Here is an 11,310-nt window from a genome sequence, read left to right as displayed (position 1 = left end):
TCACATACAATTATACATATGTCATTCTCATTGAAAGCAAGTCTAAGAAGAGGTAGAGGTTCTATGTGAGCTATTTCTATGCGCCCCCTTCTGAAGTTGGGCTCCCGAGTGGAGTAGTCTAAGGCACTGCATCTCAGTCACTACAGACACCCTGGTTCGATTCCAGGCTGTATCACAACCGGCTGTGATTGGGAGTCCCATAGGGCGGCACTCAATTGGCCCAGCGTTGTCCGGGTTTGGCCGGTGTAGGCCGTCAATGTAAATAAGAATTTGTTCTTAACCGACTTGCCTAGGTAAATAAAGGTTGAAAAAAAGTGTAGTTTTTGCTTTTACTTTCGGTTTTGTAAGCTTCAAACCACTAAACATACAATATTTTGCATTATGGATAATATACTTCACATCGGTTTAAATGGTACAATGATTCTCTACGCAATGACTGCTTTTTTGTCACATGAAATTAGGCAAACTATTAGAATTTTAGCAACCAGGAAAAGGCGGAGCGATTTCTGCATATTTCACCTTAAGCAGACCGGAACTGTGACCTTTTTTTCAATGGTAAAATGCTGAGTATGACATCTTCATATATCAAACATCTTTGTTGTATATGTTGAACTGTCAAACACCCCCCCATTCCAGCAGAACGACGTTTATCAACTGGTTGCTGTATTTCACAACAAGTGGGACAACTGTAAAACTATATTTTGAAACCGTGTACAGCAGCAGTCAGCGTTGAAAGTAAGTAGACATGTGAGTGTCGAATGCACGTCGTTCATGTATATATCCTTAGCATTATGCTGTGTGTATGTTGGCCAAGAATCACATTTTTCAGACCTGAGCTGTCAAGAGTTTCAGACCAAAATATGAAACTGTCGTGCGCTAAACTTCCTGCGTATGCAGCTATTTTGTCTCGAGCGCATGCTGCTTGTAACATTGTTGCAAACTGTTATTATTAGTCTGCAAGCTTAGCTGTGCTACAATGTTGGAAGGAATAACAGATAACCCTTATCCTAGCGTTCTCACAACAAATTATATGTAACGTTTTCCAATAAATTTACGTCACAACATTTGTCATCAAATCTGATGGCTCGCTACACTACACATTTCTTGCTGTTGGAAGACACACCCTCCACATTTATTTATTGTACTTCCGTGCATCGGACGGGGTGGCACAAGCGTTGATCACGCCAGTCAGTTGAATTGGCTAAACAACATTCTCACGTTTCGAGGAGCGTCTATGACAGCCTAGCCGTGAATGATACAGTATGTTGTGTCTTTTCTGAAAATGTATCGAAACCGAAGGGTAATCGCAGCACCGGATTGTGGTAAACAAGCAACATCAAGGTGAGGTGCCGCTATTGCTCTTCGGTGTTTGCTTTACGGGATCCTTGGGACGGCCCTACTCAATTGAATTGGAAGTTTAAAATGGTAAGGGGGGGTATGAACCTCCCAAGGATCCAGTGTTTGCATCGACCGTTTATCTTCTCTCCCACAGCCGCCTGCGGAGTCCTAATAGCGCATGCGCCTTTTTTTGTATACCTATTTTTTTCCCCCTTGTAAAAAAAGTGATTTGCATGCCATTGCTCCTCATGTAATTTTAGTCAGTATACATATATTCCAGTCAGTATAAAGATATAGGCTACTTCATACAAGGGTGAAATAAATAGGAAATCTAATGTTGAATTTCACTGCATGTCAGTGGAGGCTGGTGGGAGGAGCTAAAGGAGGACGGCCTCATTGTCAGGGCTGGAATAGTGTTAATGGAGCAGAGTAAAACATGTGGTTTCCATATGTTTGATGTGTTCAATACCGTTCCATATATTCCATTCCAGCCATTTCAGTTAGCCCGTCCTCCTATAGCCCATCCCACCAGCCTCTGCTGTATGTTCTCTTTTGCTCATAGGACCAACAATACATCCTGACGCTACAGTATGGCCTGGGCTCTCACAGCATGGAATTGGTATCCTCTCTCTGTCCTATAGATTTTTAGGTCAGGTTTTTACAAATGTTCTGAACAGTTTGTAATGGACCTAAAATCTCTATTTCTGAATAAGCTCCTCCAATTCACCAGGGTAGGAACCAAGACTCTGTGGATTTCAGAGTAACGTTACACCATTTTACCCAAGACCTACTTTTGAGAGGCAGAGGGTGTGCATTGTCTAAGTGGGAATGGGAAACTGGTGTTGTCCTGCTGCTAGTCCCTGTGACAATGTGGAGGAAATACGTGGGTTACTTCATGGGGGTGTCAAGGTTCCAGCATCCTCATCAGAATGTGGAGAGGTCGCTGGATTCCACAATGGTTCCGAGAAAGATTCTGAAGTGAGGTAAGATTATGACTCAACACTGACATTGGTTACCTAATTAAATCAGTCATTGATTGGACTGCAATCAAAACCCATTGTGCAAAAACTGGTTGAATCAACATCGTTTCCAGGTAATTTCAACCCCCATAAACAATGTGATGACATTGAATCAATGTGGAAAACTGATTGGATTTGCAAAAAAATCATCAACATAAGGACGTTTTCTATTTTATTTCATTCAACTTTTAACCTAAATAGTTAGTTGACAACTCAACCAAATGTAAATCAAAACCGGACGTTGAACTGACGTCTGTGCCCAGTGGGAACTCACCACTTGAATTAGCAAGTCAAACCATTGGCAAACACATGAAGCACTTGTAATCTTCCATACTTTTGCCTTGTAGTACATGTAATCTTCCATACTTTTGCCTTGTAGTACATGTAATCTTCCATACTTTTGCCTTGTAGTACATGTAATCTTCCATACTTTTGCCTTGTAGTACATATGTATTCTTCCATACTTTTGCCTTGTAGTACATGTAATCTTCCATACTTTTGCCTTGTAGTACATGTAATCTTCCATACTTTTGCCTTATAGTACATGTAATCTTCCATACTTTTGCCTTGTAGTACATGTAATCTTCCATACTTTTGCCTTGTAGTACTTGTAATCTTCCATACTTTTGCCTTGTAGTACTTGTAATCTTCCATACTTTTGCCTTGTAGTACATGTATTTTGAAACATGCTAGTTTTGTTTCCATGGATGATTTGTCGCAGGAAAACGGGAGGAGACGATGCAGAGGACAATAAAGACAAAGAGGTGGCTGTTGTGACTGTGCAGGTGTGCTGTAGTGTCCCTCCCAAAACCAATGGAAAGGAAGACATTGCCCAGCCCCAGACTATAGAGAAGAATGGACTCCTCCAGACAGAAGACAGACAGGCTGAGGAGCCATCTCCCAACACAGGCACTGGACTCATAGCAAACTCCATCCTTACAGCACTGGACAAAAGCATTGAGGATACAGCCACAGAGAGCACAAATGTAGAAGCTCAGATATGCACTTCAGATCCTCCCCAGGGTCCCCATAAGGAAGAGGTGCAAGGAGGAGGAGATGCAGAGAAGGTCCTGGCTGAGATAGATGTAGCTGTACTTGCTGAGCAGACCTCCACTGTGGTCCAGAATGAACACTCAGATAATATAACAGTTACACCTGATACTAAGGACAAATGCCCTGAAGCCTTTGCCCTCAAAGCTGAGATACCAGTAGAATCCATTACCTCTGAAACTGTGGATGAGGATTCAACAATACCCCTCCACAATGCAGTGGATGTACTGTCAGAGCCAGAGAAGTGTTGTCTTGGCACTGTGGTGGTCACATCTCTCCCAGACTCCCAGCTCACCCCACCAGAGGCCTGTGAGAAGGCAGCATCTACCGACAGTGTCCCTCACCTGCCCTCATCTCCATCTCCCACTATGTAAGTCAAACGTCTATGGCTAAAATGGCTGTAGCTTCAGTTCAAACCATTGGGATTTCTGGGTGACTCTTTGTGTATTCACAGTGTGCATTACATACATCTTTCCTCCCTGTCCCCTCGTGTATAGCACTGTGATAAAGGGGGTTGATGGTAAAGAGAATAGGAGCTCTGTAGCGCACCTGAATGACAGTCCACAGGATCCTGAGGCTTCTCCAGCTTTAACAGGAGCTACGGAGCCCACACAGAATGGTCTGGTTCCCCAAAACCTCACTGGACTGGTGAAGGAACCAGTGAGAATGAGTCCATCTGGGACCAGCAAGAGGTGAGTAGACTAATATTTACATTGGAAATGTTCGTTATCACAACTTGTCAAAATTAACTGAATGATATAAACTGTAAAAATATATTTTGGGTTGTAATTTCCTTTGCCACCATTAGGGGGCATCCAAAGATCATAAAAATAATATCACACAACGGAATTGTGCAGGCGTGCTTTCAACCATCTATCTCTGTGATGTAATATGAAAAGAATGCAGTCCTTAATTTCCTAAAAGTTAAGCAAAAAATGACCATGATTAATAGTGAAATGAGTTTGAGGGATAGGAATTAATTACTCTTGAGTGGTCCACATTACTGTCCTCTACACCTTTGGCATCTCAGCGTTATTTTGAGTGTAATTTGATCTATGTTCCATACTGTTTCCTGCTGTGAACATAAACTCAGCAAAAAAAGAAACGTCCATTCACTCTCAACTGTGTTTATTTATAGCAAACTAAACATGTGTAAATATTTGTATGAACATAACAAGATACAACAACTGAGACATAAACTGAACAAGTTCCACAGACATGTGACTAACAAATGGAATAATGTGTCCCTGAACAAAGGGGGGGGGGGGTCAAAATCAAAATCAAAAGTAACAGTATCTGGTGTGGCCACCAGCTGCATTAAGTACTGCAGTGCATCTCTTCCTCATGGACTGCACCAGATTTGCCAGTTCTTGCTGTGAGATGTTACCCCACTCTTCCATCAAGGCACCTGCAAGTTCCCGGACATTTCTGGGGGGAATGGCCCTAGCCCTCATCCTCCGATCCAAAAAGTCCCAGACGTGCTCAATGGGATTGAGATCCGGGCTCTTCGCTGGCCATGGCAGAACACTGACATCCCTGTCTTGCATGAAATCACGCACAGAAGGGAGGAGGATGTCTTCCCTGTAACGCACAGCGTTGAGATTGCCTGCAATGAAAACAAGCTCAGTCCGATGATGCTGTGACACACCTTCCCAGACCATGATGGACCCTCCACCTCCAAACGATCCCGCTCCATAGTACAGGCCTCGGTGTAAAGCTCATTCCTTCAACGATAAACGCGAATCCGTCCATCACCCCTGGTGAGACAAAATCGCGACTCGTCAGTGAAGAGCACTTTTTGCCTGTCCTGTCTGGTCCAGCGACGGTGGGTTTGTGCCCATAGGCGGCATTGTTGCCGGTGATGTCTGGTGAGGACCTGCCTTGCCCCAGGCCTACAAGCCCTCAGTCCACCCTCCCTCAGCCTATTGCGGACATTCTGAGCACTGATGGAGGGATTGTGCATTCCTGTTACAATTCGGGCAGTTGTTGTTGCCATCCTGTACCTGTCCCGCAGGTGTGAAGTTCGGATGTACCGATCCTGTGCAAGTGTTTGTTACACGTGGTCTGTCACTGCGAGGACGATCAGCTGTCTGTCCTGTCTCCCTGTAGCGCTGTCTTAGACGTCTCACAGTATGGACATCGCAATTTATTGCCCTGGCCACATCTGCAGTCCTCATGCCTTCTTGCAGCATGCCTGAGGCATGTTCATACAGATGAGCAGGGACCCTGGGCATCTTTATTTTGGTGTTTTTCTAGAGTCAGTAGAAAGGACACTAAAGAGGCCTAAGTTTTCATAACTGTGACCTTAATTGCCTACCGTCTGTAAGCTGTTAATGTCTTAACGACTGTTCCACAGGTGCATGTTCATTTAATTGTTTATGGTTCATTGAACAAGCATGGGGAAACATTGTTTAAACCCTTTACAATGAAGATCTGTGACGTTATTTGGATTTTTACTAATGATCTTTGAAAGACGGGGTCCTGAAAAGGGGCCGTTTCTTTTTGTGGCTGAGTTTAGATGATTCCTCACAAGGTAGATCAAAGTGTCGTCTTCTACAGTTGAACATTAGAATGGTACTAACATTGTGGCTCGCCTGAGGCCAGACTGTACGAGAGGAATGTGGTGTAAGAACATAAGACCATGACAGTAGAGATGCTCTTCTCATGACGTGAAGTGCAAACGCATGCAATTCACAGAATGGCTTTCTCGACTTCTCTCTCTCCAGTCAAAACTCCTGTGAACAAGCGAAGGAAGGTTCCCAGGATGGATTGGTTGAAGTCCCATCTTTGGAAGACCTCTTAGATGAAGGAGCGGAGGAAGAAGTGCCAGAAACAAAGGAACAGGAGGATGAGGAGATGGAGAGTGCTGCTGCAGGGCCCATGACAGGGGATGAGACGGGAGGGGAGGAGGCCCAAAAAGGAGAGGCCCATCAGGGGCCCAGCACCTCGGCTGATTTGGAGGTGTTACAAGTGAGGGAAGAAGATGGTCCTGCTGGGGATGATCTGGGAGTTAGGTTTGTCAATGTCTCTCTTTGTACCTTAGAACTGACTGCAGATCAGTGTCACATAATTGAACCAAAATTATCTTCTATTATTTGACATGTCAATAGTAACATCATTAACTGTCATCCACTTTTTTAGCGAGGAAGACCTGTATCGAGGAGCTGAAGAGCTCCCCCAGGGGCCAGTCAAACATACAGGCCCGGAGCCACTGTTTGAAATCACACGTCAGTCAATTTCAGATCATTTCCTTTTTACCAGAACACCAGTGTCTCCTTTAATGGTATACCCACAAATGTTTTGATTCAATATTTAGTATTCTCTTTCTCACCTTTTCTCTTCTCTCCCTATCTCAGTTCCAAAGGTTGAGGACCGATGCAGTCTGGAGCCGATGGTGGATATTATGTCCTACAGTGAGAGAGAGTGGAAGGGAAACACTGCCAAAAGTACCCTTATTAGAAAGGTCAGTTGATTAGCCAGTTACTATGATCTTATATTTTAAAAAGGAAATAAAGGATTGGTTCCTTCATTTATGGACCTTTTTAAAGATGGAATCCGGAGTAGGGTGAAACGGCACCGCTGACCGCCCCCACCACTGCTGCTGTTGTTGCGGAGCAGAGGAGCGACTGCGTTGTTGTTTTTCAAATACCAGATTGTCCCATTTTAAGATGAATATTTAGGACATTCTTACAAGATGATTCATACTAGTTTGCTCTTCCTGTCTGGTCCCAGGGTTACACTGAGCTGTATCAGAGGTTTGGGAGCCTGAGACGGGTGAGAGGAGATAACTACTGTGCCCTCCGAGCCACTCTGTTCCAGGTGCTCTCCACCAGCACCCAGCTGCCTGTCTGGCTGCAGGACGAACACATTTCCACGGTACACCATGCTTGCATAACTAACGCTGTGTACGCTCTAAAACTTGTATATAAGTCATTAGCCCTCATACTGTCTATACCTACGACCCCAGTACCATGGACATTAGCTGCCTGATGGTCAGTATGGCTTGCCGTGATAATCTGTTGTGTCTTGGTCACATTCATTAGTGCACACCGTAGCTAAACATTTTGCAATGGAAAACAAAGATGTGCATGTTTCTTATTAGACAAGTTCAAGGATGTCCCTCTCCATTTTAATCAGTTTCTATTTGTTTGGTACATAATGAATACAACCCTGTTTCTTCTCCACAGTGGCTGGAGGAGCTGGAATGCCTGATTGGCCAGTGGATGTTCCCCTCAGAGTGCAGACAGAGGGAGGGAGGCGAAGATGCCGCCCAACAGCTCAAACGCTACATGGAACTCCTCCAGAACAGGGTACCGCCCGTGCCTTCCTTACCCAGCCCTATGTACTGTACACGTTGTACTGTATTTAAGGCGGAAACACCAATGTCTTTTCCCAGACTTTGAATGGAGACGTAGCTGATTCCCAAACCTTATGGTTGTAATTATGACCACATGGGAGGGTGTTTTTAATGGCAGTTTTAGAGTAGTTTGTGGTGTACTGCGCTGACTGTACCCTCCCTTGCGGATTGCTGTGTTTTATTGAAGCAGCCTGATCTTAAACAAGAGACAGGATAGATTGATCGTCAGTCTTCAGGAAACAGTTTAATACCTATCTGTGGAAAGTAGACTGTATCGCAACGTGAGACCTCTGGCTGGCATCAAACAGCCTATTCCACCTCTGGAGGAATTCTGTTCTTGATTAGACTTCAAAGACTTCTCCCTCTGTCGTTAGATGGTTGGTAGCTGTACCCTAATATCACCAACTAATGGGAAAATGGTGGATACTGTCACCTTCATATTATGGTGACAACTGACTGACACTGAAGTCATGAATTGCAAGATAAGAGCAGTATGACATCCAGCCATAAAATGTTGACTGTGTGTGAATTGCGGTTGAGAAAAGAGCAATAATTCAATGTATATGATTTCCAGCCATGGTGGTGATGACAGTATGTGGCGTGTGTGTGTTGTGCACAGTGGCAGGCGGCGGTGGGCTGCTCCAGTGCGGAGGAGAGACTGTGTCTGTGTGAGCGTGTGTTCCAGGGAGGGGAGGAGGAGCTCGGCCTGCTGGAAGCCCTGAAGCTCCTCATGCTGGGCCGGGCCGTGGAGCTCCACACCAGCATGCAAGAGGGAGGAGACGTGCCCGTCTTCTGCTGGCTTCTCTACGCACGCGACTCTTCCGACTGCCCACGCAGCTTCCTGTCCAACCACCTGAGCCAAGTGGGATTCAGCGGGGGGCTGGAGCAGGTGAGCAGCAGGTTGCTGTGGCGACGTAACACACAAACATGGTCCCGTCCCCTGTTCAAATGAACATGCATTAATACTTCTAGATATACATAAGCCCAAACACTTTCTCTAATAGGGTTTTCATAGGTATCAATTAAATGTCTTTCAGTGTTGGAGTAGGGAACTAAATGTAGTTCAACTTGTCATTTAACTACATTTTGCAGTAGCTTGGTGGTTGTTGACCTAAATATGTTTAGTGTTTTCAGTAGTTAAGGACTTTCTTGCCATGTAGAGGTGTAGCTAACTACTGGAACTACACACTTTTTTTGCAAAAAGAAAAACTATGGATGAAGTTGACGTTCGTTCTTTTTCATCATCAGACCTGCCCAATTCTCTTAAAACAGTCTTTTGGTTTAATAGACTAATCTGAGAATTCTGTTCTCGCAATTTGTACTCTGACATTTCAGATTTTCATACTACAATTTTTCAAAGTACTTTGGATGTTGTGAACTACTTTTTCAAAGTAACTGTAGTTAAGTAAACTATATATATATATATATATATTTTTTTTTTTTTTTAAGCTGCAATATGTACCTTTTTGGGCGACCTGACCAAATTCATAGAGAAATTGTATTTGTTTCATTAGTCCAATGTTGATAGTCCCAAAATGTTTTGCTTGTCAGCAGTCAAAGTTTCAAGATATGCAACTTTCAAAATACAGAGATCTGAACCATATGATGCTGCGTTTTGCATCATCATACGGATCAGATTTCTGTATTTTGCAAATACCAAAATAGCTTTGGGGTGGAATTTTCCTTTTTACGGGTAGCTTTTGTGTAGCTTAACTTCTTCCAGTGTGAAGTAATTGGTAGCGTGGGAAAATATTTTCCCCAACACTGCAGCCTTTCCTGGCAGTTAAACAGTGGTAAACCAGGATCTTTTAGCTGGACTTTTCCCATCCAAACCCATAGTAGAGGTACCATTTAACCGGTAGTCATAATCAGTGCTGAGCAAAACAAGAGGATACAATAGGATGGGTGTGTTTTTGCTTTCCCACAGACCAAACCTTGAAGTCTAACATGCACACACTTGCACTGTACCATCTGTTCTTCTGTCCTCAACAACAGTTCAGCCTAAGCCTCAGGGTCTTTCTGGATTGTTCAGTGACTCTTGGGAAGGTCAGAGCAGGCCAGAGATTAACATTCGAGTTTGGATTTGAAGCTTAGCATCAATGACAGAGCAGTATCTCAGGGAAGAATGTATAACATAGAATGGGCTCGATTCAATTCCGAGCTATAGCGCAATAGAATAAGGCAATGTTCCCGCGTTCGGAGACTGCAATATGTCGGCTCAATCGGAAATGACTTTGATTTAACTCGCGCTATAGCGTTCAACTGATCCGAATAAACCAATATTCGAGCCCTGGAACTTTTAAGAGGCTTCTACAGATAAGTTAATTTTCAAAGTCCTTAAACAATGGATCCAATACACCCACTAACTCTCAATACCCAATTTTCTAAAACCATAATGATGTTCTAAATATAAAGCGTCAACTCCCTATCTCATTGGTTCCTGAGTGTAGGTGGAGATGTTTCTGCTGGGGTATGCCTTGCAGTGCACCATCCAAGTCTACAGGCTGTACATGGCACACACAGAGGAGTTTATCACCTATTTTCCCGACGACCATAAGGAAGACTGGCCCTGTGTATGTCTGGTCACAGAGGATGACCGGCACTACAATGTCCCAGTGGGCCAGCCCAATGGACTCCAGGTCCCAGAAGACCTCAATGCAAGCTGATTGGACTCAAAGTCCCTGATTTGCCACTGAAGAAGCTGCTCATGGCAGGCAGAACAGAAAACACTCATGTTGACTGAGTGAACACTGAACATATTCCTGCCTATTGACATTATGGCCCCATTTACACCTGTTAGAAAAAGAGCTTTTGGAATCTGACTAAAACTGATGATTAAATAGATATCAGATCACAGGATGCTTTTTTTTTTAACAGCAGGTGTAAATGGGTACTAAAACACCCATAAAGGTTGAGAGCAGAGTAGGCAGAGGTCAATTCCTCACAGCACATTTTAGCCTTGTTTGACACTGAAACCATGACCTTGAATCAATTTTAGAAGTTTATTTTTTATGTAACTCATGAAATACACAATTTTATTGTAAGGTTAGCAGTAACTGCATTTTTAGAGATGGTTAACTGGAGTACAGGAAGTTTGTTTGATAATTTGTCCCTGCGTCAGTGGCATGCCAGGTCTCTGCTTGCTGCCATACACTCGAGTAAAGGTGTGGTATTATTTCAAAATGTAACATGCTGCCTTTAACCAAGGTGCTCTTGGAGAAAATGCATTGTGCCAATGTTGTTGCAAAATCCAGATACTGGCAACAGTTTCCTGGTTCATTGTCAAACCAGCAGCCTCTGAGTTGGGTTCTACATATGAAGCCTGGCCTGGTCCTCCATGTTGCCTTAAGTCCTTTATGCACAATATGGGTGAACATTGGTTGCTGCCTGGAGACCATTTTGGTAAAAAAAAAATTTATGTAAAAAAGCTAACACTGATTATACCACTTGGGTAAACACTTTTGTGCAGTATGATTGCAGAGTTTAAGGAAATAAAATCAATATTTTCAAAATAAATTCTCACTACGTGTCAATGTTTCAATAGTC

At 43.6% G+C, this 11,310-nt stretch overlaps 1 protein-coding gene across 19 annotated transcripts; it reads left to right on the top strand.

Moving 5' to 3' along the window:
• The first annotated feature begins 539 nt into the window (after positions 1-539).
• Positions 540-11,280, top strand: LOC110489917. 19 transcript variants are annotated; one of them, XM_021562923.2, is made up of 12 exons: positions 540-735; positions 1,901-1,957; positions 2,069-2,321; positions 3,079-3,777; positions 3,905-4,099; positions 6,134-6,421; positions 6,549-6,634; positions 6,764-6,870; positions 7,140-7,283; positions 7,595-7,717; positions 8,384-8,653; positions 10,215-11,280. In XM_021562923.2, the coding sequence occupies exons 3-12, from the start codon at positions 2,167-2,169 to the stop codon at positions 10,428-10,430; spliced, it is 2,283 nt and encodes a 760-aa protein (XP_021418598.2). In that variant the 5' UTR covers positions 540-735; positions 1,901-1,957; positions 2,069-2,166; the 3' UTR covers positions 10,431-11,280. The 19 variants fall into 19 exon arrangements, with proteins under 19 accessions (XP_021418598.2, XP_021418596.2, XP_021418601.2 ...); XM_021562921.2 differs by having other exon boundaries at positions 1,901-1,987; XM_021562926.2 differs by having other exon boundaries at positions 540-747.
• Positions 11,281-11,310: the final 30 nt, after the last annotated feature.

The sequence above is a fragment of the Oncorhynchus mykiss genome, chromosome 15, assembly GCF_013265735.2.
Source record: "Oncorhynchus mykiss isolate Arlee chromosome 15, USDA_OmykA_1.1, whole genome shotgun sequence".
Classification (NCBI taxonomy): domain Eukaryota; kingdom Metazoa; phylum Chordata; class Actinopteri; order Salmoniformes; family Salmonidae; genus Oncorhynchus; species Oncorhynchus mykiss.
Note: the sequence above shows the minus strand (reverse complement) of the source record. Positions and strands in the feature narration are given on the sequence as shown.